Source organism: Salvia miltiorrhiza, chromosome 2, assembly GCF_028751815.1.
Source record: "Salvia miltiorrhiza cultivar Shanhuang (shh) chromosome 2, IMPLAD_Smil_shh, whole genome shotgun sequence".
Classification (NCBI taxonomy): Eukaryota; Viridiplantae; Streptophyta; class Magnoliopsida; order Lamiales; family Lamiaceae; genus Salvia; species Salvia miltiorrhiza.
The window spans coordinates 73,705,766-73,732,480 of NC_080388.1; the positions used below are offsets into that span (position 1 = coordinate 73,705,766).

At 32.5% G+C, this 26,715-nt stretch overlaps 2 protein-coding genes across 2 annotated transcripts; both read right to left on the bottom strand.

Annotated features, from left to right (window-relative positions):
- Window positions 1–5,755: 5,755 nt before the first annotated feature.
- On the bottom strand, window positions 5,756–7,873 carry LOC131009285 (uncharacterized). Its single transcript, XM_057936579.1, has 3 exons — window positions 7,585–7,873; window positions 7,218–7,452; window positions 5,756–6,406 (listed from the first exon to the last, which is right to left on the bottom strand). The coding sequence occupies exons 1-3, from the start codon at window positions 7,804–7,806 to the stop codon at window positions 5,988–5,990; spliced, it is 876 nt and encodes a 291-aa protein (XP_057792562.1). The 5' UTR covers window positions 7,807–7,873; the 3' UTR covers window positions 5,756–5,987.
- A 4,706-nt stretch (window positions 7,874–12,579) lies between these two features.
- Window positions 12,580–17,231, bottom strand: LOC131009201 (probable serine/threonine-protein kinase At1g54610). Its single transcript, XM_057936455.1, has 9 exons — window positions 16,092–17,231; window positions 15,034–15,318; window positions 14,628–14,945; window positions 14,286–14,513; window positions 14,089–14,189; window positions 13,877–13,991; window positions 13,305–13,739; window positions 12,919–13,173; window positions 12,580–12,776 (listed from the first exon to the last, which is right to left on the bottom strand). Exons 1-8 carry the CDS (start codon window positions 16,500–16,502, stop codon window positions 12,958–12,960), a joined length of 2,109 nt encoding a protein of 702 aa, XP_057792438.1. The 5' UTR covers window positions 16,503–17,231; the 3' UTR covers window positions 12,580–12,776; window positions 12,919–12,957.
- Window positions 17,232–26,715: the final 9,484 nt, after the last annotated feature.

Below are 26,715 nucleotides of genomic sequence, written 5' to 3' on the forward strand. Positions count from 1 at the left end.
TATTTTTAAAAAAATTAATCTAATTTCTACAAGAATAAACTTAATTTTTATTATTAGGGTTAATAGTATTTTATGTCTCGAACTTTCAGCATTTTATCTAAAATTTCCCGAACTTTCATTTTTTCCATAAAATATTCCGCTATACAAAATTCGGTGATGGAAAGGTGACAAAAAAATCCTGAACTTTCAACATTTTCCACCAACAATGGTTCTTAATATGGTTTTTCAACAATGAAGATTTTCAAAATATTTCATTCGGGCAAGATAAGTTATATTTTTGTCACCAAATTTTGTATAGCGGGACATTTTATGGAAAAAATTGAAAGTTCGGGACTTTTTAGGAGAAAATAAAAGTTCGGGACATTTTATGAAAAATGCTGAAAGTTCGGGACATAAAATATTATTAACCCTTATTATTATGTTGAAAGGGTTTTTTTTTTTTATCTTTTTCTGAAAGCTGGACTGGGGTAATTGACTGAACTATATAGATATTAGGCTAAATATATTTAATATATATAACACAAAATTTTGGGTTTGCATTGGGCTGAAGCCCAGTGCAGTAACCATGAAAATCCGCCCATGGTTATGCACACGAAGTACATTTGCAATATTCATAACTCAATCACGAATCCATAACTCGAAGCCCTAATAGCCAGAACTTAAATCTTGAACCCTTGAATCGAACATGAATGGCAAATCCACGATCCCGAATCGGGAACTCACAATTCTCTAAGCTATAAATTGCGAAAAATAATATATTAAATGATAATCTAAAAAATAAATTAAGGCTTATTTTGTGATGTTACAACAACGTTTTATTAATTATTAGTCCAATCACATCTTTCACTAAGCTTGGTTGGGTCAACGGTCAAGTTGATGTGTTGATGAATATTTGCGATAATATGATAGGAAGTCGTTTATACAAAGCAAAGAATGCGACAATACATATCTTCAACTAAATTATATATGCGTCTTCTGCTGGCATATTTATTGGACCAAATATTTTCAATATTCAACAAAAATAAGCGCATCATGAGCACTAGTGGTCCTAACTCCTAAGTCATAATTTAGTAGTTTTCAAAATTAAAAAATTAATACTCATATGAATTACTCCCTCCGTCTCATTAGGCTTGTCTCATTTCTTTTGAGCGCGATTATTAAGAAGATTTAAATTAGTGTGATAAAAATGTGTAAAGATGTGGGGTCAGATTATTTGTAGGTAGAGTAAAATCATTACCAAAAATAAAAATAAAAATAACAAGATCAATGGGACAGCCCAAAAAGAAAAACAAAATAAGATCAGTGGGACGAAAAGAGTATCTTTTTTCACAATAAATTCATTAGTTTGTAGTTCACACTAGGTTTGTATAAGAACCCATCCCTATATGTATATATATGTTTAATGCAGTAAACGTGATAACAATGCACTGAATCTGAACGTATAAAGTAACTATATTTACAATAAAATTTACTGTGTCTGAAAAAACTAAAATTTTCGCCTTTTATTGAATTCCAACCCAATATTGCAATGAAATGATTAAAAATAATTCTTAATTCTCTCAATAATTAAGGTTCTCATTTAAGCTATTTCCTATCTATCTACTATTTTTCTCTATATAATTAAGGATTGGATAAAATTAAAACACGTTTTAATAATAAGTTAACACTATTTCAGGCTAAAACGAACCGAAGATACCCATTTGAATAACAGGGTTAATTATTTTTTTTTATTATTTGTTACTTTAAAGTCTTAACTCTTAACCATTAGGTCCATTACGCAGTAATAGAAAAATCTATATTTAAAAATAAAATGACATTTCTAATTTATCTTCATTTTCTTTATTGTATGGGCTTTATTTCTGACCCATATTGACTTCAGTCCTAGTCTACAGATAAGGCCCACTAGGGACATGGCCCATTGTAAAATATATTTTACGATATAAATTACCTCTTCATTTTCATGATTAATCTAATATTTTATACTTTTATTTTATTGATATTGTCATTGATGGAGTATTTTCAAAATCAGTTTTTTCCTTCTTAACAATAGTTGAAATACATGTTCTTGGATGGTATACCATTCTACAAAAATTAACGAATACTTGTATTATATAATTATATTCAACGTGTTAAATACTTCTAAATACTTCCTACATCCCAATTTTTGGTATCTATTTGAGAGAAGCACGTGTTTTAATAAAGTAATTAGGGTGTATTGTGAGTATAATAAGGATCTTACTTTTTATATGAGTGTTAAAATAATTAAAGTGGAGCAAGGGTTCCACCAACTTTTACTAAAAATAGAAATTCCCTGAATATCAAAATATGAAACGATCAAAAAAAATATATAGATACTAAAAGTTAGGACGGAGAGTGTAATATTTTTCTCTCTCTTTCTTTCTATTCAATGTGATTAGTATTCGATTATTGGATCGATTTTGGTCTAAAAAATAATCAATCGAATTAATCAAATCGAATTGACCTGTATCAGTTGGTCTTATAAATTTTATTTTTAATGTGGACTCATAAATATATCACATGTTATATACTTATATTGATGACTAGTATTGACTTATGATCCATGTGCTAATGACATCAGACAATACTATTGCATGTGACGTGTGCCACAAATAAGATATTCAATTCAAAATTCAATAAACGCAATAAAAGTGCTCTATTCAATATATAGTAAAGCATCACTTGTGACTTAGCTAATAAAACAATTATTTTAATAAATTCCACTTTCTTCGTTCCAATTCAATAGGGTACGAGGCCTGCACACCAATATTAAGAAATAAATAGTTTATAATAAAATATGAGAAAAAAAATTATAACTTTTTCAGAATAAATTTGTGAAAAAAAATGAGAGAGAAACGAAGATATTATTTTTTAAGTGAAAGAATAGATACTTTTGTGGGTTATAATAAAGTAAATCATGAGTTGTGTGAGGATGTTTGTTATGTATAATTTTCTATTTTGAAAAAGTAGGTTATTGAATTGAAACGAAGAAAGTAATTTTTGTTATAATTGTGCATATATTTGTCATGGTCTATTTTGTAATTGATCTTATTTAGACCATAAGAAATAATGATGAGTACTATGATTTAGAAAGCTTAGCATAGTTAACTGGCATGCCAACTTAAAAAGAGCACCTTAATTAATTAATTAACATAAAATTTAGTTGTTGGGGTTTAGGAGATTCTTGGACTCCACGTTGGAGTGACTCCCTAATGGCCTAATATTCCTTTTCTTTTCTAATATTTTTTTCCCTATAATCTTTTTATTTTCATATTATATTTATTCTCCATTTGTATAAGTGTACCTCTAGAGACTCCTTGGCATGAGGAGATCAATTTTCACCCCAGAATCTCTCTATTGCACTTTGGCCCGTAAGCAAATCAAGTCGCTCACGAATTATTCAGAGCTCAATTTAAAAATAGCTCGTTGAAGTTTGTTTAGTGAAGCTTGATAAATTGACGAAAATGAGTTTGATGATATTCGACTCGTTAACTCATGAACGACTCGTTATGTAATTTATCTTGAAAATATAAATTATTACCAGGTGCGACTTATATTTATATACTATAATCAATAATAATGGTAGTAAGTTTATAATTAATTAACTCTATTTGTTATACGAAAATAACTATTGTTACTGAGAATGAAATGATCTAATTTAAAAAAAAGTTACTAATATTTTAAATATAAATATAAATTTTAAAAACTGGTTTAGGCTCAATTAAAATCGTGAGCCTCGTCGATAAATAAAATTTTAAATTTGATTCAATAACAGACAAACTAAACTTGAGCATAACCGTATTTGGTTCGACTTGGTTCGAATACACCCGTAATTGCACCTCATATTTCAATATTATTCATTATATAGGCGTTAAGCATACGTATAATACTCCCTCCGTCCTAACTGATTTGATCAATATTTCTTATATGGATTGACTTATTCACTTTATTATCAATTACACTTAAAACACTAAACACTAGCTCCTTAAATCTCATGCCGAAAAAAAGTTGATCATACTAGATGAGACAGAACCAGTAATACTTAATTGCGTGTTATGCGTATATTTAAATATGTTGAGGTTATCTATAACATAGGAGATGAAATATAAATTGATCCAATGGTTAGAAAGGACTAATTACTAAATCACAAACATTAGCTTGGATTTGTCCATGTAAAGAAGGTGATGATGGATGCCTAGTTGATTTTCCATGAGTTCTTTTCAATTTCTTAATAAATAGATTTTCATAATGGATGAGTGCTTCAAACACTTTATAACACTATTTTTCAAGTGCCAATCAATTTCCTCTTCACTTTATCAACACTTTTATACCCTTTTCACTTTCTTCTACATTTAATTCAAACGTTAGTCTTCTTGGGTTTTAACTTTTTTGCCCTTTTTACAGCCAAAGTTATCTATGGTATTAGTCATTCAATAAATCTATGCAGCCACGTTGTGTCACCCACAATCTAATTTAATTAGAATTTTTTTATTTTTTTTAATTTATTTTTTAAATAAAAATAAGATTTAGTTATTTTATTGTATTCTCTACATTATAATTATTTTTTATAATTTTTTTGCATCTTTTATTTTTAATTTTATTTTTTAACAAAATAAAAAAGTTACAAAAAAATTATAAAAAAATAACTACAATGTAGAAAATACAATAAAATAATTAAATCTTATTTTTGTTTTAAAAAATAAGTTAAATAAGATGATCAAACGAGTAATAGTATGCTTTAAAGTAATATTTCAAGGATTAAATTATCAACCCGATGAGATCTAGGTCAAACGATAAAGTTGAAACACTAAAATCTCTCATTTAAAAGAGGTTATTGGTTCAAGTCTCACCGATGTATCTTATATAAAAAAAAATTACAATTTCAATAGCCAAAATCTCCACAAATTAATATATTTGGATTCAATTATGTTGTCCTCGTATTATATCGTTAGATGTATATTTTGTAGCACGTTAAAATATATTAAAAATAATTTATTGATAAATTGCTATCTCATCTTTAATTTAGGCGCACTAGTTAATATCTAATATAAAAAATTTTAAACACATATGTTTAACTTTTCTAGTAAAACCTATAATCAACATATCAAATCGAAAAACACCAGCAATTTTTCTTCATTCATAACATACACATTGCATTGCATTTTACATTTTTTTTTTCTTTGTAAAATTTACATTTTTTCTAAAGATTATTTGAACTTTAATGGAGTTGGGCCATGTGTTACGGTTAATTAAGGCCCAAATTCAGCCCAGTTGCATATCGATCAATCTAAGCATTCCAGCCCATGCAATAGAATAAAAGGGGCTAGCTGCGCTTCTATACACTAGCTTTTATCAAATTTTAATTCTACATATGAATTTTAAAATTTTACTTTCAAATATATGAGCTTTCAATTATACTGAATTTCATACGATTGTCAATTGCCTCCAAATTCATGCTGAGATGGACGTATCAAATGCCTACATGGCTTAAACGACTGATGTACTAAACGATATAGTTGGATGTCTATGTCACTTTAACTAGTCACAATGACATTAATTTGTTACTTCATCTAGCCATGATGATATTCATTTGCCAATAACTGACAATTATGTGAAAATCAGAACAAATAAAAGTTCATGTATTTGGAAGCAAAACTTTTAGTTTATATACAAAACTAAAATTAATTAAATGTCCCTATACTTAGGTGCAATCACCCCTAAAAGAAATTAAAAATTAAAAATAATATGTTTTTCTATTTTGTACTCATATAAATGCCTTAAAACTTATATAAGTTCAATCATCATATATATATATACATCAAGAACTACACAATTCAAAAAAAAGGCCAACATTTTCTTGACTTAAAACTTATGAAAAATAAAACTCTTATATATATCCTAACAAACTTATCCCAAAACAAAATTACAAATTCTCATATGCGAACGTTCATACAGAAGACCTTCTTAAATTAAATAACCTCAACCGTCTTATTGTGAAGCAAAGTGTCTACAAAATCAAAACTAAGCATCGACACCCTCTTCGCCGACGGCACCTTCCGCGGTGGCGGCGCCACCACCGCGACGGGCGGGGGCAGCAACGGCTTGCCCCGCCACTTGGCCTGCATATATTTGTGCTTCCTCCACGGAGCCACGTACATTTTTCTCTCCTCCATGAATTTCTTACAAGCACCACATAATATTTTTACCAAATTCCTAAGCCTTTCGATTTTTCCCACGAAAAGCTCAGGTAATTTTGCAACTAATTTTTTGTATTCTTGGCTTGATTTTGCCATTTCGAACTCTGCCCTAAAATTCAACTCGATAATCACTCTCATATCTCCCTTTTTGGAGCCCCCACTCTCCACAACTTCCAAATATGTGTGTTGTCCTGAAAAATTAAATAAATTATATATACATTAAATTCCACAAATTTGATCTTAAATTCTTAATCTCGTATTTTTTTTTATCAGTGTACGTACATAAAGATTAAAATTTTTATGGGCGATTTATTATAAATTTTAGGAATTATATATTTTAATTTTTAAAATTGGAGATTTTAGAAGATAATTATACTATGATTGGGGTTGATTAATTATTGAAAGTTTTGCACAAAAAAACTAATAATTTTCCGGTTTTATAAAAATTAAAAATAATTATTTTTTTGAAAGTGAATAAATTTACTTTTTTTATTTGCATGAAAAAGTACAATTAAACCTTATTTTTTAGTGAAGATGACGTTTGGACCACAACTTAATTAATCAAAAGTATATATCAACGTCGAATTAATTAATTGCTGAACAAAGTTCATACATGTCTTATCTCTATAACCTCACCACATGCATAGTGATGACAAGAAATTGAATGATGCGAAAACACAACTAATAAATTAAATTACAAATTAACTCAAAAACATATGCTTCAAATGAGTACTGAATATTTTATCCTTTAAAAATATAGTATAAATCGATCAATATATATAGTATAAAATAAAAAAATATTTTATCCTTTAAATCGTGAAAATCTATATTGAATTCATCACTTTATTGAATGAGTTCGTGGTTCAAAAATAAAATCTCACATGTGGCGAAATTTCCAATTCATCATTTTCAACGTCAAATTTATAATGTTTCATAGCAAATTCGTAATATATATCACCGAGACGAATTTTATACGATAAATTTAGCTTGTATTATCGTTACCCGCTGCTGGAATTTGCGATGAAGATTTCCATTTCGACACGCACACGACGCAATCAAATCCATCATTTTGAAGCAGAGTCGACATTTCTTTCAATCCACATCTTGCGCAGCTCACGGCGGCGGCCGTTTTCCGGCAAGAACAGCCATGGCCGGCGGCGGAGTTCAGCTTCGTTATAGCATCCTTAGCAGCCTTCCTAACCCTAGCCTCGAAGCTAGTGGTCCTATACAAGGTTGTCTGAAAAATAAATTAAATAAACTAAAATTAGCCACACATATATATGCATGATATGAACAAATCAATAAGCTAATTTAGTGATTTATTTCAACTTATAAAGATTAAAAAAAAATGATGTGAAAGAATTTGTACTTGGAGAAGTTCCTCTTGCAACTCCCAAAATGCTTTTCGCTCTTCACTATTGTTATTCTCTTCATTTTCTTTTTTATCTTCTTCTTCTTCATCGATGAATGTTCTCGATTTTTGCGAACTTTCTAGAACTTCTTCTTCATCGTGGAACCAGAAAACCATGTCATCAAGATCATGGTATGGGTGTCTGAATTTTTCTTGATTGATCATGGCTACTTCATCCATGGTAGGCTACTTTGTTTTAGGTCATGTAGTCTATGTTAAATTGTGAATATTTGATGTGTCCAACCACATAAATGTTGGGTGTTTATATAGAAAGTAGCTTGGCCCCTAATGGGACCCATGGACAAATCAAATGAATATGCAGAGTAGGGATATCAATCGAGTTAATATATTATATAGATCTCAGATTAATTATATCGAACTCTTGATTATCAGACTTATTAAAATAATTTTGGTCCTAAGCTCCATTTTTTTTCTTTCGACTTATTTGGATCAATCCGTCAATTTTGGATTGAATTGACATTCCTATTGATATGTTTAATACTCGAAAAATCCCTATTTATATGTTTTTATAGTTGAATGTTTTTTGGGTAGGAGAAACAAATATTTTAAAGATCGCATGACGTACAGTGTACTTGAACTTGAGATTTTGGCTTTAGACATTAACCATATTACCATTGAACCAACACATGTAGACAACTAAATATTTTTTTTAGTAATTTGTGCATTGTTCATTAATATATGTGATATGCCCGTAAATACACGAATTCTGGAGGTATTCTAAAATTGCATACCATTTCTTTTTTATCTTTTTTAACAGAAATACATAACCTTTCAGTTTTTTTCTGATTTTGCACACGATTTAAAACTTCAACTAGAAGCTAAGTGGGCAGTCGAAAATTCCAACACGACCAAATCAGCGATAAAAAAAAATGACACAGTATTAAAACACACCAAAACATCATATCGTTTATAACAAAATATGAGTTTCAAATTCACAAATCGTTCGATTAAGAGGAATTCATAGCGAGATTGGGGATTTTAAATTATGTACCGTGCATATATAATACTCGTAAAGTAAAATATCAAATTAATTAGTTAATTAAAATTTGAATAAATAATGAATATTTAATTTCCGTCTCAACTACGAAAATGCCAATTTTGCTTCATGACATATGGTTTGATGGATAAGCTAATTTAATTAGAGAATGGATTATACAGCTCACCATCGTTAATGGATAAGGTCAAGTTGCTAAACGTTTCACACATTCAAGATTTCATGTTCATTTTCATCACTGTTTAAAAAGTGACATTTTTCTTATTAAAAAAAATAGTCTTTTCATTCATAAATTAATCATGAAATCCATCACATCTGAAAGTAACTTTTTGTTAATAATCATATAAAGTTTCACCACCAAAAGACTAAAAACAGTTTAATTAGTTCTATCTACAATTTAAAATTGGATAAATATCATAAAAACCCCTGAAGTATACTCACTTTATCAAAAATACTTTTAAACTTTTAAAATGTTCTTTAAACCCTCAAACTATCAGGTTTTTTTCAAATATATCCTGCATCTATTTTTCGGTCACTAAAAACGTGATGTAGCTCGCCAGATGCCACAATGTAATTTATATTCTATTTTTTAAAAATGCAATGGCAAAAACGTCGTCGTTTCGTACCATATCATTTTAAAAAAATCGCTATGAAATTTAAAATTCACTCCTATCGTGTTTGAAATTCACGCTAATAACCTAGAATTAGGGATAAACACGATAGAATATGGTACGAAACGAATTCATTTTTTTTCATGTGATTTAAAAAAAATAGAATATAAATTACATTGTGGCATCCGGCGAGCCACATCATCTTTATGGTAACAGCAAAGTAGATGCGAGATATATTTGATAAAAACTTGATAGTTTGAGGGTTTAGAGAATATTTCGAAAGTTTCAGGGTATTTTTGATAAATTGAGTATAATTTAGGGATTTTCATGATATTTACCCTTTAAAATTTATCTGATAATAAAATTACGACACAGTTCAATTCGATAAAGGAACTTACTTTTTCAATTTAATATTTCCGCACCAGCAAGGTTTTATAATTAAATTGAAAGTGAATGATTTTATTTGTGTTGGGAAAAGAAAGAGCATTAAAAGAAAAGTGTTACTAACTTGAATATAATTGGGAGATAAAACTTTACATTGGATAAGTTTAATTTTTTGCTGCATTCAAATTCATATTTGATCGAATGGTCGTTATATACACTATTTATTTGTTGTAAAATTATGCAAAATAAAAAAGTTACAATTTTGGACTAATCAAGACTTAATTTATTTCAACCACACACGAAAAAAAAAAAAACAATATAATCAAAAATATGCTATTCATTCCTTCAAAAGAAAAAGGGTAATTTGGTTTAAAACCATAATAAATTTCCAAATTTTGGTTTTTCCCACAAAATTTCATTCTTTGTTTTAAAAAATACATAATAAATCACTTTTTTTGAAATTTTCCATAGTGTGACTTTTCAGCGAATTTTTTAAATGACGTGGCGCCGAACTTGAATGATGTGGCATATTTAAGGGTTAAATACCACTTTCCCCCTCAATGCTGACACCCCTATCGCCTTTAATATCCTAACGTCAGAATTGGCGCGGTTTACTACCTCAACGTTTCAAAACTGAAGAAAAACGCCCCCACGTTTTAACGGACGCCCCAAGCGCAGCTCTAACTGGATCAAACACCGTTAAAACGCAAGGGGCAATTCATGTCACATAATTTCCATGTAATTACATTGTATTGGCACGTTATTTAAATTTTTTATTGGAATCTGTCATCGTGAGAAATTTCAAAAAAAATAATTTATTATGAATTTTGAAACAAAAATGAAAGATTGTGGGAAAAACCAAAATTTGAAAATTTATTATGGTTTTATACCAAATTTACCCAAAGAAAAATGCTATTCATATCTAAATTTCAATATATGCGAAAGAAATATAGCCCAATCATAAAATCAAGTCCAAAAACAATAACTAGATAATCCAATCCAATAGGGCCAAGCCCATACACGTTTAACAATTCAAACTATATGCAACAATAATAATAATAATAATAATAGAGCTAAAACAACAACAATAATAATAATTAAAGACGTTGATTATTCAGTCGAATTAAACGCAAAAAATTATACAACCCGTGCTTATTTTTCTTTAATTTAAAAACATAAATTATTCAACTATTAACAACATATATGCTAAATAATTATTAATGGTAAACTTCTAATAAAACTCAAGATCGATGAGCATGGGCCTTTTAGGCCACTTTGTGTGAAGAATTGGGCTCTATCTTAGCAAAACATTAGCGTTACCAAGAAAAAAAAGCCCAAATACAATCACAACAACATCATTTTTCATAAGGTTCAATATCATTTGCTTGCTTCTAAATATATTAAGCATAAAACTATATGTTTCTATTTTACTGTAAATTTATTAACGTAATAATAATAATAATAATAATAATAATAATAATAATAATAATAATAATAATAATAATATTGTTGTTGTTGTTGTTGTTGTTATTATTATTATTATCATCAAAATCAAATATTACTTCAACCTTTTCAATCTTAATTATAAATCTCAATCCATGAAGTAGCCTCAAAAATGACCTAAAAATCAAAATTGCACTATTGCCTAGTTTTTTTTTAGTGATGATTATTAAATGCCTTTCATCAACTCAAAATTTGGTAAACCTAACTTGTGCACAACCATATTTGGCAATCACCATCAACCATCAACTTCTCCACTAATTATGAAAGACTAAAATCTATAATCAGCCAAAAAATAAATGGTCGAAAAGTCACTATACATGTTTGAAATCCGATCAAATGGATTTGACTTTTGCTTAATTAAAATTGCAATTTATTCATTTATTTATTTTTGGTCGATTTTTAAGTTGATTGAGACATCTACGGAGAATGCATATCCACCACCAAATAGTGCTACATTTAGTGCGTAGATGTCGAAATTAATTAATATACCCAAAATTTTAAATTAAAAATACAAAAGGTTATAACTTTTTTTTTCTTTAAATAAACACACGAAAGAATATAAGTCAATAGGCTGACAGATATAAACATTATAAGAGCGTGTAATGCGCATTTTCAACTATGCCAGCTACATTGAAATTTGAAATTGTGTATGATGAAAGAATAATTGATGCTCTTATCTTCGTTTAATTTATAATAATTTACATATATCTTTATTTTTACGAAATTTTAAATACAAGATCAACCTACATTGTATTTTATGTATTAATTTAATTTATTAAAAAAATATAGTACTACTTCTTTGCTATATGGACATATCTCGTGGAATGTGCACGGAAACGTTGATATATTTCTTTATATATAAAATTAATACTAGCTCAATTATCATATATAAACTATAAATATGATAAAATTAGTTTTAACTGAATATAATTGAACTCGATATAAAAAATAGAAAATAAAGAAGAAAAAAATAATAATAATATGAAAAAAAAGTTAAAAGAAAAAAATTAAAAATAAATTTATTCAAAAATAGGGTAGAGGAGAGAATTTTTTTTTAATTTTGATCTTTAAACAACTATAATTTTTATATTTTAAATTTAATATTTACATAAAAGCTCTCGATGTGATTTTTAATTTGATGTACATGTCAAATATTTTATAATTAGTTGAATTTTACAATTTTAGAAAAGAAATAAAACAAAAAATTAAGACAATAAAGAAAAAGAAAAAATATTATATATAAATGAACCTTCAATTTTGTTATATATAAATATTTTAGAAATAAATTAAATTAATTGTGTCAATTTTAAAACTGATTATAAGCACAAGAAGAATTTGCATTATGCATTTTCGCAAGTAAAAGTATCCATGATTAATAATCGAGGGTAATCTAGAACCAACTCAATCTCGGATAATCTCGAAACAAAACTCAATCTCGAATAATCTCGAAACAAAACTCAATCTCGGATAATCTCGGAACAAAGTAAAGGAACAACAATTTGATGAGAAAATGAGAATCATATGACAAAATCGAACTATGTTTTGAGTTGCAAGAAAATATGAGCTCTAAATGAACAACCCAATCTCATCAAGAATAAGTAGAACTCGTTTCGTCTCTTCCTACTTCAAACAAGAATCTAAACAAATGCCATCAAACACATGCATCAGTTCCTGCTCTTGATTTAGAGATTGGATCATTTCAAAAATACCCAAAAAAGGAAGAAGAAAACAATCCTCACAATCTGTACACGATTTACAGAGGGGAAAGAGAACACTTACTATATGTATATATATACGTATAGATTCCGACGGACGGGCCTAGCCAGCGCTTTCTGTCGAGACGTACGTCTGCTTAGCCGAGGGATGCGTCTCGTGAGGCCGAACTCTACCGCCTCTCGTCTTCTCGTTCTTCAAACGCCGAGCAGCTTCTTGGATCCGGCAATCATGCTCTTTGAGCACCTGCTCGATGTTGTTCGAAGGGGCGAGCAGAGGGCCGGAGAAATGGATCTTTCTCTCCTTCTGACCGTGCCCCTCCTGGCCAAGGGCGAAACGGACAAAACAAGAAACGAGACGAGGGTTGGGTTAGCTTGATTGCCGATGGAACGTAGAAAACACGAAATTTAACGGCAAGTTCTCGTATTCATAAGAGAGTCGTGTTTTCGTACCAAGACGGTTTCTTTCGTGCTGATTATTCTTCCGTAGTCGGCTTGCTGAGTGCCCTGAAGTATTTGCGACGCTCGCCTCCTGTCGTGCTTCCTCACGGCCTCTCCAAACGACTGCGAGAACCTACCTGCTTGATTTGTAGCCCCGACGTGTTGGGAACCTAAACTGTCTCGGCATTCTGCAGATGGCAGACCGTTTCTCGCGGAAGTAATAGGAACATCGTCGTTTTTCTTCCCGGACGGCGTCCAACTCACGGGCGGAGCAAGAGGGCCGGAATTAGAAATCACTCTCTCCCTAGGATTCTGCAGATCTTTGCTCCTTTCGGACAAAACTTGTGCTCGTTCCGATTGATCCATCGCAAGACCAGAAGCGGCGTCTGCCTTCTGAGTGTTGAAAAACTCGCTACGGCTCTTTGAGTCCACATGGCCGTGCCTCCTCTGGGACACGATAAACAAAATCAGCACTCGATATAGAATGTGAAAGTCGAACAATTCGCTATGATAATGCACGGAAAATCCAACTTTCATATAAGAGCCTCGAAAACGGAAAAACTCATAAGGAATCTTGAGCATACCGGCATTAACCTAGCAAGCTCCGTGTTGGGATCGAGTCCTGCCACAGTTCTCAATTCTCTCGATTTTTTTGAATCGTTTTCGCCCTTGTGTCCCTTGGCCCCCGCAGCTCCTTTCCTGTTGAAAGTCGGCCCAAACAACACGATCAATATGAAGTTAAGAAGTTAAGCAAAAACCTTAAACACAATATGAAGTAATGGATATGAGCACAGACCTTCTTGCTTCCTCTTCTCTCAATTTCGCATCTATCTCTTTGCTTGGAGGATATTTGGGCAAACTCGACGGATCACACGCAACGGGATTTGTTTTGAAGAACTGTACGAAAGCATAGAATCAGTACGACATACTAAACTATGGCTTCGGAGCCAAACATAAAAGAGAAAGGAATTGTTTGAAAGAGAGAAAGAGCACCTCACTCTCGAGAGCACTAGCTGCAGTCCCTCGATCTGAAGGATCGACAGAGAGTAGGATCTCCATCAGCCTTACAGCAGCATCATGACGATCCTTAAAGGTATCAGCAATCCGCCGTCTGTAAGGCTGAATGGGCTTAAAGACCGGCGAATGAGGTAGCTTCGATTTTCTCCAATAATCCTCGGACGGAGAACCACAAAGCTTGAATATCTTATGCAGCTGCTCAACCTGCAAGGGTTGAAGTTAACTTCTTAAGCAACTGTGCCCGATGTGTCGTTGAAGTTCATATAGAAACGAATTCCAAAACATAAACAGCTTCGATTTATTGTTTCGTGAAAATACCTCAGTTCTACCCGGCATGATGGGCTTGCCAGCGTACAACTCTCCGAGTATGCAGCCAGCACTCCATAAGTCGACAGCAACTCCATACTGAGTCGCTCCAAGCAAAAGTTCAGGTGGCCGATACCACAATGTCACGACACGGCTTGTAAGAGGGATTTTGTTGTGATTATCAAAGTAACTCGCCAAGCCAAAATCAGCAATTTTCAAGACGCCGTGATTGTTAATCAAGAGATTCGAACCCTTAATATCACGATGCAGGACACCGTTGCTATGACAATAATCTAGTCCACTCAATAGCTGCTTCATGTAGCACTTCACCTAAAACGAGTAAGAAATAAACGGACATCAAAACGAGCAGATTCTTCCACTTAGTGCTGCATCGTAATGCAGATGTTAGAAAAATCACCTGTGGCTCTGTGAACCTGACACCGGGTAGTGATGCAAGTCCGGTGAGATCATGTTCCATATATTCAAAGACAAGATATAAACTCGAAGACGTTCTTGAAGTGACCAAGCCTTCCAGCTTGATAATATTCGGGTGATCAAGCCTTCGCAGAATGAGAATCTCCCTCGCCATAAATTTTACGCTTTCAGGATCCATATTATCGAAACGTACTTTCTTCAGAGCCACGTATTTATTAGTCAGGAGATCACGGCCCTTATATACGCTACTGTAAGTACCTTGGCCAATCTGCAATAACAAAATGCTATCACAAAAGAACCAAAACCAATCATATAAGCATAAAACTGTCATTAAAAGAGAAACTTAAATTCAGCATTCGTAGCAACAATAGTTAACAAAAATTAGGGAAATAATCTACTTTTATATTGAAGAAATGACCAAGACGAGTCATTAAACAGGCTAACACAATTACTTAAAAATTCTTGAACCTAATCTTCACATCTCACTCTGATCATGCTTCCGAATCTTGTTGCTTATCTTCTAACAACCAGAAAATATCATCCACAAAATCGAAAACGAATGCACAAGCTATCACAAGGATAAAATATACCATCACAACTTTAAAGAAGATCAAGACAACTCAAATTAAGCAATTATAGCAATAATAGTTTAACAAAATTAGGGAAATCGTCTACTTTTATTTTGAAGAAATTACCAAGACGAGTCATTAAACACGTTAGCACGATTACTTAAAAACTCTTGATCCTACTTTCTAATCTTGTTGCTAATCTTCTAACAACCCGAAATATCATCCACAAAATCGACAACGAATGCACAATATCACCCACAAAGTCAAAACTATCATAAGTCCCAAAACACATATACCATCACAACTCTAAAGAAGTTCAAAGACAACTTAAATTCAGCATTATAGCAATAATAGTTATACAAAAAAACAGATTCACACAACTCTTGAACCTATCTCACATCTCACTCTGATCATGCCTCCAAATCTTGTTGCTAATACATCTAACAACAAGAAACATCACATCTATCAATACCTTATCAAGTTTTTCGAAGGTATCAGCCTTCCGCGGAGTCCAGCCGCGGATGGCCTCCCCAGCCACCGCGACCAGCCAAGACGGCCATCCGGCAGCGACCTGCTCGCCCTCCACCGCCCTCGGAAGGCTCCCCAAGCTGGGAAAGTTGCCACCTAGATCCTCACAGCTCCCTTTCCTCTTCTCATAGTAATCATCCCTCACCTTCCTAGACCCACTAACCTTCTTATCAATCAACCCAATTTTAACATCACCATTCTCCAAACTCTCCTTCAATGAGAAACTCTCATTCCTTCTCGAAGAAACCCCTCTAGCCAAACGCAGTTCAGAAGCCTTCCTAATCAGGTCTCTCTGTTTTGGGCTCACCTCACTATCTTCAACTGCTGAAGATGGCTTCCCACAAACACACCCCATAATTCCCCCAATTCAAGAAAATCAGCAGAGGATGAATATAAATAATTAAATAAATAAATAAACCCTCCTTCACACCCTCAGATAATCATCCCACAGTCGAAATTCCATCAAAAGCCTCAAAATCCTGATAAATTCAATACAACCATCCAACCTAAAGCTTCAAGAACTCAGCTTTTTCCACAATCATCCACGCCATGAAAATTGAAATACCCAGAAATCCTAATCCAATGCCTTCATGCAGAAATCTTGGAAAACCAAGATTCCAAATTTATGAGAACGAATACCGAAAATTCTGAACTTGTAACCCTGAATTTGGAGGAGAAAATAAGGTGATTTGAAGAAATTTTTGATATTTTGGAAAATTCTTGGCAGTAAAAACGAGGACTTGGTCCAGAAAAGTTATAATAATCTGCGCAATTATTGACTGTTCAACACGCTCATAGTGTATATAATACTCGAAAAAACTCAAAAAAGAAAAGAAAAAAGGAAGTGATAATATTCGAGATTCCTTTTCGAATGTAAAGTAAACCTGCAATTGTTGCTCACAAAGGTTTGTGAGTAAATTATAATTTTGGTAAAATAATCTCACAAATTATAGAAAGAAATTATATAAATACTATATAAATTTCACGATTTGAGAGCTTAAAAGACCCCACTTGAAGCACCATCGATGGGCCAAAATTCGATATTCTTGCTTACATATGTTATCGTGAGTGCGTATATGTATTATTATAGAGAGAGAAAGAGAAGAAAAATAAAAAATACTGAAAAATAAAATAAGAAAACAGAAGCCTGCGGAGGAATGCCGGCGATTTCTCTCTCTAAAACTAGAAACAGCAGCTTTTTTGGCTTAGTCAAGACGGCGTTGGATTCTCTCTCTCTAAAAATATTACTCCAATTTTTTCAAAGTTACTGTGTGTTTTACCTCAAAAAAAAAAAGTTACTGTGTGTTTCTTTTTTTACTTTTTTTCTCTCTATTGATTTGTTACCTTTTTTAGGGGACATATATTCACTAATTTTTTGGAAAACTTTTATGTATTTTTAAATATATGAGTTAATATGAATCTTGTATTTTCAATTTTTCGGATCAATTTTCTAAGGGTAAAATGGAGCAAAATTTTTGCCCTTGATTTTACAAGATTTAAATATTTTTTTATAATTCATAGTATATATACGTAGAGATTTTTTTGACAATGTAATTTTTTTTGTACTTAAAATATAAAAATGTAATTAGAAATACTTATATCTGCACACTATTTGTTCTTTTCATATTGTTGTTGTTTTTTTCTATGCTTACACATAGATACTTATATTTACTTTTCTTTTTTTTGAATTTGGTCGACTTACAAAATAAATTAAGGTATATTAAAATTGCATCCACTTTTACTATGGATTGCCTAATATTATTGAACAAAAACCAAAGATTGATGGAATATGAAAAAATCGGTGCAATCATTCAAATGTCTGAGTGATCGATAGTTTAAATGTGACGTGAAACTTATACTTTAGAAAAAGAAAGGAAAAAAACGGGTGCAATCATTGAAATATTTGAGTGATCGTTTAAATGTGACGTGGAACATATACTTTGGCTTATATTTTTATGGAAAAATGATCTGACGAGGAAGATATTTTGTCTTGCATCATAGTCTTAGACGATTATGTAGACATTTTGACCTTGAAAAATTAATTTCACGATATTATTAAAAAAATATTTAAACGTTGTATATTGATTTAATAAAAATTAAAAGAATGTGACATTATTGAAAAGAAATCAAAATCATGATTTTTTTTCCTAAAAATAACCAATCCTCCCATTGTTTGTTGTATATTGCATGCACTTAAAAATATTAAAAATCTTTGTAAATTTTAAGTAGGAATCTTCTCCCCAAATAGGAGTATTTAAGTCAAGAAGCCAATCACTAATTTTAATTCTCTATGTACTTTTGATGAATCAGCCGAATAAAATTGACCATTTTTCCATATCTTGAATTAACTCTCTCTCTCTCTCTCTCTCATTAAGGAAAATAAATTGGATTTATATTGGAAATTATATCCTAATCCAAATTTTCAAACATGCAGACTCAACTTTGGTAGGTTGGACTCAATTAACCAATTAATAGTAAATTTAAATCTTTAAAAGTGTTTAAATTACTGAAATTTAAATCTTTATTTCATTTGTTTAACAAAGTTTTTATAACGGGAATTAGGTTTTTATTTATTTTTTATAATGAAACTAATCTGGAGAAAAATAAACAAATATTGCAGCTTACTCCATGTATGTACATTAATTTTTTTTATGTTATTTTAATTTTTTGAATTGTAAAACAAGGAGAATAATGGGATTAATCTGAGGCTTTTTTATCTTAAACAGAAGTCAACCGGAGTGAAATTTACTCCAATTAATAAACCTAGGACCAATCAAAGCAAAGCAAAACGTTTGGTGATCGAAATTCAAAAGGAAAAAAAGGGAGAGAAAAGAAAAAGAATAAAGCCATGGAGAAAGAGAAATGGGAACTTTTCATTTCAGATTTAGAGCCAATTGATGGAAGGGGGGAGGAAGTGGCAGAGCAAGAAAGAGAGGGGGAAAACGAAGAAGGGCAGGAGACAACAGTTGGGGAGCAAATTTCAGGTCAGCATATCTGGGATTTTGGAAAGAAGATCGGGCTTTCAAGTCGAATTACAGACGAAGAAGTTGCTCGACAGATTGAAGCGCAAGGTAATTTTCTTTCTTGCGAAATTGCTGGGAGTATTTTGAGGAATGTTTAATGAATTTGTTATCTTATAACATTCGGGGCTTGGGGAGTGTTGCGAAGCAGAGAGATGTTACTGATTTGGTGAAGGGGCAGAAGATCGATTTTTGTTGCTTACAGGAGACAAAGATGGAGGTGTTCAGGGATTTGTTCTGTAAATCTTGGTGGGGGTCTAACTATACAGACATAGCGATTAGGAATTCGGAGGGAAGGGCGGGAGGAATTGTTTGCTTGTGGAATAGGGAGGTTTTCGAAGCCTCTAGTACGTGGGATTTACCGGGGGCGGTGGTGGTGAATGGTAGGTACAAGGAGGGTGATATCTTATGTTGCATCATCAATGTGTACGCACCAGTCGGCTCAGGGGATAAGCGGATCTTGTGGGATGCCTTAAGCACAATTGTGGAACAAAATACGGATAGGAGTATCTGTATATTGGGAGACTTTAACTCAGTTAGGAGGAGGGATGAACGTGTGGGCAGTGGGGAGGCGTTTGGAGCGCCTGATGCAAGAAGTTTTGAAGAATTTATCCGGGAGAACGATTTGGAGGAAATTAAAACTCAAGGCCGGAAGTTTACTTGGTACAAACCAAATGGAAAGTGCAAGAGTAAGATTGATCGCTTCCTCGTAAATGAGAAGTGGATGGCTACTTGGGAAGGAACGTCGGCACGAGGACTTCAACGTTCAATTTCGGATCACTGTCCGATTATTCTCACTACAAGATCGGAGGATTGGGGACCAAGACCTTTTCGGTTCCTCAATGCATGGGTGAATCATTCGGAGTTCGAGGAGATGGTCAAGCAGGTTTGGACGGAGACTAATGTGGGGGGATGGAGCTTTTTTGAGGTTAAGGAGAAACTAAAGAAACTCAAAGAGGCGTTGAAGGTGTGGAATCGGACTTCTTTTGGTGAGATTGACCACAAAATCAAAGAACTTCAGAAGGAACTTCAAGAGAAGGATAAGGTGGACGAACAGAGAGGTCTTGAAGAATCAGAGGTGATTAGGAGAAATGAGATTCAAGCCCTGCTCTCCCTTCAAATCAAGAATAAACAGATAATGCTGCAACAGAAAGCCAAAATCAAATGGCTAAAAGAGGGAGACACTAATTCGGGTTTTTTCCATAGGGCAATTCGGGGGAGACGGGTTAAAAATGAGATTGGCGGAATGCTCTTTGAAAACTCGTGGATATCTAAACCGGAAGAGGTTAAAGCTAGAGTGAGAAATCATTTTGAAGCTTTTTTCAAAAGGAAAGAACGACTGATGCCTGATTTCCCCCTGGACTTCATGAGGAGGAAAATTTCAAATGACGAGAGGCAGTGGCTGAGCAGGGATTTTGATTTGGACGAGATTAAAGAAGCAGTTTGGAGCTGTTGTGGAGACAAGAGTCCGGGACCCGATGGATTTAACTTCACATTCTGGAGAGCGGCGTGGCACGTGGTTAAAGAGCATTTACTCCAGGTTTTGAAGGAATTTCACGAAAACGGGAAAATTCCGAAAGGAGGTAACGCCTCTTTTATTGTTCTGATTCCGAAGAAAGAAGGGGCTGGGTCGATCGATGATTTTCGACCAATTTCTCTTATCACCAGCTTGTTCAAAATTGTGGCTAAAATCTTGGCAGAGAGATTGAAGAGGGTTATGGGGTCGATCATTTCCGATAATCAAAGTGCGTTTGTCAAGGGCCGCTTCATCCTTGATGGGGTGGTTATCCTGAATGAAGCTATTTTTGAGGCAAAAAAGAAGAGATTGAGTCGTATTTTCTTCAAGATTGACTTCGCAAAAGCATACGACTCTGTGCAATGGGATTTCTTGGATATGCTTCTCGATCGACTTAACTTTGACGGAGTTTGGAGGAAGTGGATTAAAGGGTGTCTGGAATCTGGAACGGCAAGTGTATTGGTGAACGGGTCATCGACGGGAGACTTCAAAATGGAGAGAGGTTTGAGACAGGGTGACCCGTTGTCACCTTTCCTTTTCCTTATTGTGGCGGAAGGCCTCAACGAGTTCATTGAAAGAGCAGCTGAGAGGCAGTTCCTAGTTCCGGCGAAGATTGGCAAGGATAAAGTGCCAATTTCACATCTGCAGTATGCGGACGATACTATCTTCTTGTTGGAGGCAGATGACAAGAATATGGAGAGCGTAAAGAAACTCCTGATTCTCTTCCAGTTCGTCTCTGGTTTAGCTGTAAATTTCGACAAAAGCTGTCTTCTGACAGTGGGAGTGGATGAGGCAGTTGAGAGGAGATGGGCATCGCTACTCATGTGCAAGATCGGATCCTTTCCGTGCAAATACTTGGGTACTAAAGTGGGGGGGCGCAGCAATGGTGTTGGAGATTGGAAGTTTTTGGTTGATAAAGTCTCAAACAAAGTGGCAAGTTGGAAGAAAAGACATCTTTCGCTGGCAGGGCGAATTACTCTTGTCAAATCGGTGTTGCAATCCATCCCGGTCTATCAATTATCCCTCGCTTTCATTCCTAAAGCGGTGATTAAGGAACTTAACTCACTGTTCTCCAAATTTCTGTGGGGAGGAGGTACACAGACGGGGGGTATCACCTGGTTTAAGTGGAATACCTTGTGCCTTAATAAGGATTCAGGAGGTCTGGGGTTTCGGAATATAGATTGGTTTAATCAGGTGCTGTTAAGTAAGTGGCTCTGGAGGTTTTTAGGGGAGGGGAAAGCTCTGTGGGTAAGGGTGATTAAATCGATTTATGGGGAGCTAGTGTGGGGGGAAGGGGGTGAATGTTCGGTGGCGGGAAGAGGTGGACAGAAAGGGTGGTGGCAGAAAATTGTGGATAAGGAAGGAGGAAGGAGAGATCGGTGGTTCATCAATAATTTGAGGCGAAGAATTGGGGATGGGCTGGAGACAAGCTTCTGGGAGGATGTGTGGGCGGTTGACAAACCCCTTAAGTTTGTGTTTCCGAGATTGTATAATTTGAGTCTGAACAAGAAAAGGCTGGTTGGTGAAAGCGGGTGTTGGGAGGGAGGGTCGTGGGTGTGGAGGGTGGAGTGGAGGAGGGAGTTAAGGGAGAGGGAGAAAGGGTTTGCGGAGGATCTTCGGTTGGTGATTGCTGATTTTGCTCCTTGTGTAGATGTAACAGACGGATGGAATTGGAAGGCGACATCAGATGGATGCTTCACAATCAAGTCGGCATATGAAATTGTGGCAAAAACAAGACAGGAGCAACAAGTTTTACCTTTAGAGATGACAAAGGTTTGGAAGGCCCCAACACCAAATAAAGCCAAGGTGACGGCATGGAGATGTCTTAGAAACAGATTGGCAACATGCGATAATCTGAGTAGAAGAAATGTCCAGATCAGCGTGGAGGAGAGATGGTGCAATGCATGTGTTTCTAATGAGGAAACGACGGAACACCTGTTCCTACATTGCCCGAAAGCAGCGGCGGTGTGGGAACAGATCTTTCAATGGCTTGACATCAAAACGGCAAATCCGAGAGGTATATTTCAACACTTCATTTCTTTCATTGCGGCTGGAAAAAAGAAGAGAGAAAGAAGATTGCTTAAAGCTTTGTGGGCTGGAACAGTGTGGTTGCTCTGGGAAAGCAGGAATGGTAGTCGTTTTCAGGACAAGGCTTGGGATATTGATAGACTTGTATTACAGATTAAGGGGAGACTTTGGAGTTGGAACGAGGCCTACAAAATCGTGGAGTTACGAATTCCTTTTACTTCTTGGTGTTCCAAAGACTTCAAACTTGTTTTCTTGTTTTGATTGGCATTCCTGATGCCTTCATACATTTTCTTTCAATAAAAGTTTTACTTTACTGATCAAAAAAAAAAATAAACCTAGGACTATTTATCCAGCAATATATATATATATATGAAATATTAAATCAATATAATTAAATTCATTTTGACTGTGTGAATGAATGTTTTCTAACACAAATATGGTCTCTTGTCTGCTTGTCGTGAGAAGTGGGCCCTCCTTTATAAACTAACTACTTGTTCATTTATTTCAACCCTAATGTTGCAAATAAAATATTATTAAAAATTGTCAATATTCACCTTAATGGTATTATTGACAAAAAAAAAAAAAAAACATTTTCTTCGATATTCAACCTTTGGCACAATATATATTTTTAATTATGATTTGCCAAGGACAATAATTAGTTTTATGGTGCAAAAAAGATGAAGGAGAAACAATGATTAGTAATGAAATTATTATTATTATTATTATTATGGTCTCTCAAAGTCTAGCTAAACCTACTGCTATTAATTAGGGAAATTAAATTTAGCGATAATTAACTAAGATATGACTATAACGCCACCATACGTTATTCAATTCAATTATCTCTCCGTACACTACTTGATAATGATTATATTATATACATAGATTAAATATTACTAAGAAACATCCCAACTTTTTACGTGCATGTGTTGCTCTAGTAAGTTCTTGAAATTAAATTAATGTTAATTTCATCATGATTTTAAGTATGACGTTAAATAAGTAATTAGTTTCTAAGTTCAATAAAAAAAATTGGGTAGTTGGCATACGTCATAGATATGGCATGGTAGCCCCTTTTTTTTCTTGTTGTGGTTAGATATATCGAATTTAAAAAAAAGGTCATTATTTTTAAAGCTATTTATAAAAATAGATTAATTATTGTTTGAATTTATAAAAATAAATTAATTATTTTATATTTCAACGATCATGAGCCATATTTGAGACTAATCAAACTATTTTGGGCCAAATTTTTGCCAAAATAAAGCATAAAATTGTTAAAATTTAAAATAATTGGCCTAATTATGTAAGCCTGAGAAAAATTGGTCTATGTTTACATACCGTGTTAAAATAAAATAGTGGCTATAAAGAATTTTAAATATATTAGTAGTCAAATCTAGTGAAAGTTAAAATAGGTTAGATACAATTATATGTGTTTTTAGCAAAACATGAGGTAATTTATTTCTTTTTACCGAACTAACTATTAAACGTGTCGTTATCTTTAATCGTTATTTTTATCTGTTTAAAAATCCCAACACGACTTGAATAATAATAATAATCGCACAAGATTATTATTACCCCTAACAATGATAATAATATTAATTAGTTAAGATATTATTATTATCATTATAGGGATAAGTTTGTGGGGATATATATCCTTGCATACAAATTAATTAATACATTTTTTCATGTTTGATTGCAATGTGTAACGTCATCTATATTGTAACAATACCATCGTTGTAGCTATATTGTTTTGATGTGATTAAAATAAATTAATAATTAACTTTAGTTTACAATCACTCTTAAAGAAGTCGACCAAATACCTTTACTTACCCCCATCTACATTTAACAAACTATTAATTGATTGTATATTAATTCTTCTTGTCAAAGGTCGTTAATTGTTTCAAACCTACTTTGCTTCAAGTATTTTAAAGGATAAACAAGACAAAATTTTAGCTACTAAATTCCAAATATTGCATTAATGTCTATTGCGTTTTATTGAGACTGAGATTTCAAACTTTGCTTCACTAATATTCCTTTATATATATATTTGTCTTTATCTTCATTTATGTTGAGAGCTTTTTCCCTTTGAAACCTAGCTCCATCCTATATATAATAAGTGCAATTTCTAATAAGGGTGCATTTTATTTTCTTTAGTCATAAATTTATTATGAAAACATGAGGAAAAATAAGATGTGAGAAAATTTTATCACACCATTTTCTTTATCGCGTGTTCTCTAAAGAGAAAACACGTGATAAAATATTATCAGACCTATTATCATGAATTGTAGTGAAAATGACAGAAAACCGTTGCTTTATAAACGGTTCGTATTTAAAAGTAATTTTTTTATTATTTGCAAGCTATTGCACATGAGTCAATAATTAAGATCGATGGAGCAACGCATTGTGGAAAAAATAATAAATTATTTATTTCTTAGTGTACAAAAATCAACATTCTTCATCACTTTGCTTTTTTCATCAATGAACCAACTTGTATTTACTTGATCAACTATGTTTGGCCGTATCTATTTGACATTCTAGATAGAAATATTTGAACAATTCAAAGTCTAATTGTTTTATGCCATTTGGGGGTTATATAGCACTATCACAAATAAAATAATGATAGGCTAAATGTTAAAATCACATACACACATATAACAAAATTGTAGTAATATCTAACTCTATATATGTATATGAATATGTGTACTTTTTTCTAAGCATAGTTGTCAAAATCATGACAAAAATATTCAAGAGTGTGGGGTTTGCAATGGTTGAGAGTTTCATGGATAAATAAGAAGATAGCAACGAACCTATTTTCAGACTTAAATTAATTTTTGCGTTTGAAAAATGAATTAATTAATTTATTTGCTGGCTGACATGTGCTGTATGGATAAAACGACTCCACATTCCTATAAAATAACTATTTTATTTTTTAATTTTATGTGGTTTGGCATTGTTCCTCACAAACAATTATTTAATGCTTCTAATAATTATCGATAGATTTTTTGTTGGACAACGGCATTAAAATATTTGATATATGTATAAAGTTTTTGCTTCGAGACTTAATTAATTATAGGTTGTAGCTCATGCTCAACCGTATCCTTTACTCCGGCATGAATGAATGATTGATATTGATTCTTTCCTTAATTTATGGGGGGAAATCCCTACTACTAATTTTGTCCACAAAAAATAATCGATGTCACGAATTTTAATAAAAATAATTGAAAATATTATGAGTAAAAAAAATAATTTTATTTAAAATATAGTGTTAATAATAACAATTAATTGAATTGTAAATAGAGAAAGGGTCGATCATGTGGTAAACATGATAAATAAATGTATTGAGAATAATACGTTGTGATGTATTGTTTAAATTAAAAATGGATTTATTCTGTGGACGGAGAGTAGTATTATAACGATAGTTCATTTAAAGAAATTTTATTTACTTGAAAATTAGTGTTAATGATTGAATCTATCCTAATCTATAATGATTTTATTGATTACTATATCACAACCTTTTTTATTTTGTGTTCATTTCATCAGTCGTTTCTTAGGAATTTGTTTCTAAGAAAATAAAAACCAATAAATTCTTTGATAAATTGGAGTTTGAAGCGAGCTTGGATCATAATAGGATGTTGAGAATTGATGATGTTTAGGGTTCTTATGTCGAATATTAATATATCTATGTACACAACTTATTATTTTTAAAATTGACAAATTAGAGAAAAAAAAAATCATTCGACACGCCACGCCATAATTCAGTATTTGGAGGAAAGCTCCAATTTTAAAATTGACAAGTTAGAGCAAATAATAATAATAATAATAATAATAATAATAATAATAATAATAATAATAATAATAATAATAATAATAATAATAATAATAAAATCACTAAAAATCAAAATAGATTTAATCACTAATACGAAATAACAAGAATGCATGTGTGTAATAACAAGTCCAAGTCGGCTAATCGAAGCGTACAATTTCGGGAATTTAAGTAATTAAATATCTAA

Excerpts from the sequence above, each read along its gene's own strand:
- LOC131009285 (XM_057936579.1), bottom strand. The coding sequence starts at position 7,806 with ATGGATGAAGTAGCCATGATCAATCAAGAAAAATTCAGACACCCATAC. Across the intron at positions 7,453-7,584 it reads TGCAAGAGGAACTTCTCCAA|ACAACCTTGTATAGGACCAC; the intron begins GTACAAATTCTT and ends TTTATTTTTCAG. Across the intron at positions 6,407-7,217 it reads ATCGCAAATTCCAGCAGCGG|GACAACACACATATTTGGAA; the intron begins GTAACGATAATA and ends TTAATTTTTCAG.
- LOC131009201 (XM_057936455.1), bottom strand. The coding sequence starts at position 16,502 with ATGGGGTGTGTTTGTGGGAAGCCATCTTCAGCAGTTGAAGATAGTGAG. Across the intron at positions 13,992-14,088 it reads AGAGAAGAGGAAGCAAGAAG|GAAAGGAGCTGCGGGGGCCA; the intron begins GTCTGTGCTCAT and ends GACTTTCAACAG. Across the intron at positions 13,740-13,876 it reads AGCTTGCTAGGTTAATGCCG|AGGAGGCACGGCCATGTGGA; the intron begins GTATGCTCAAGA and ends ATCGTGTCCCAG.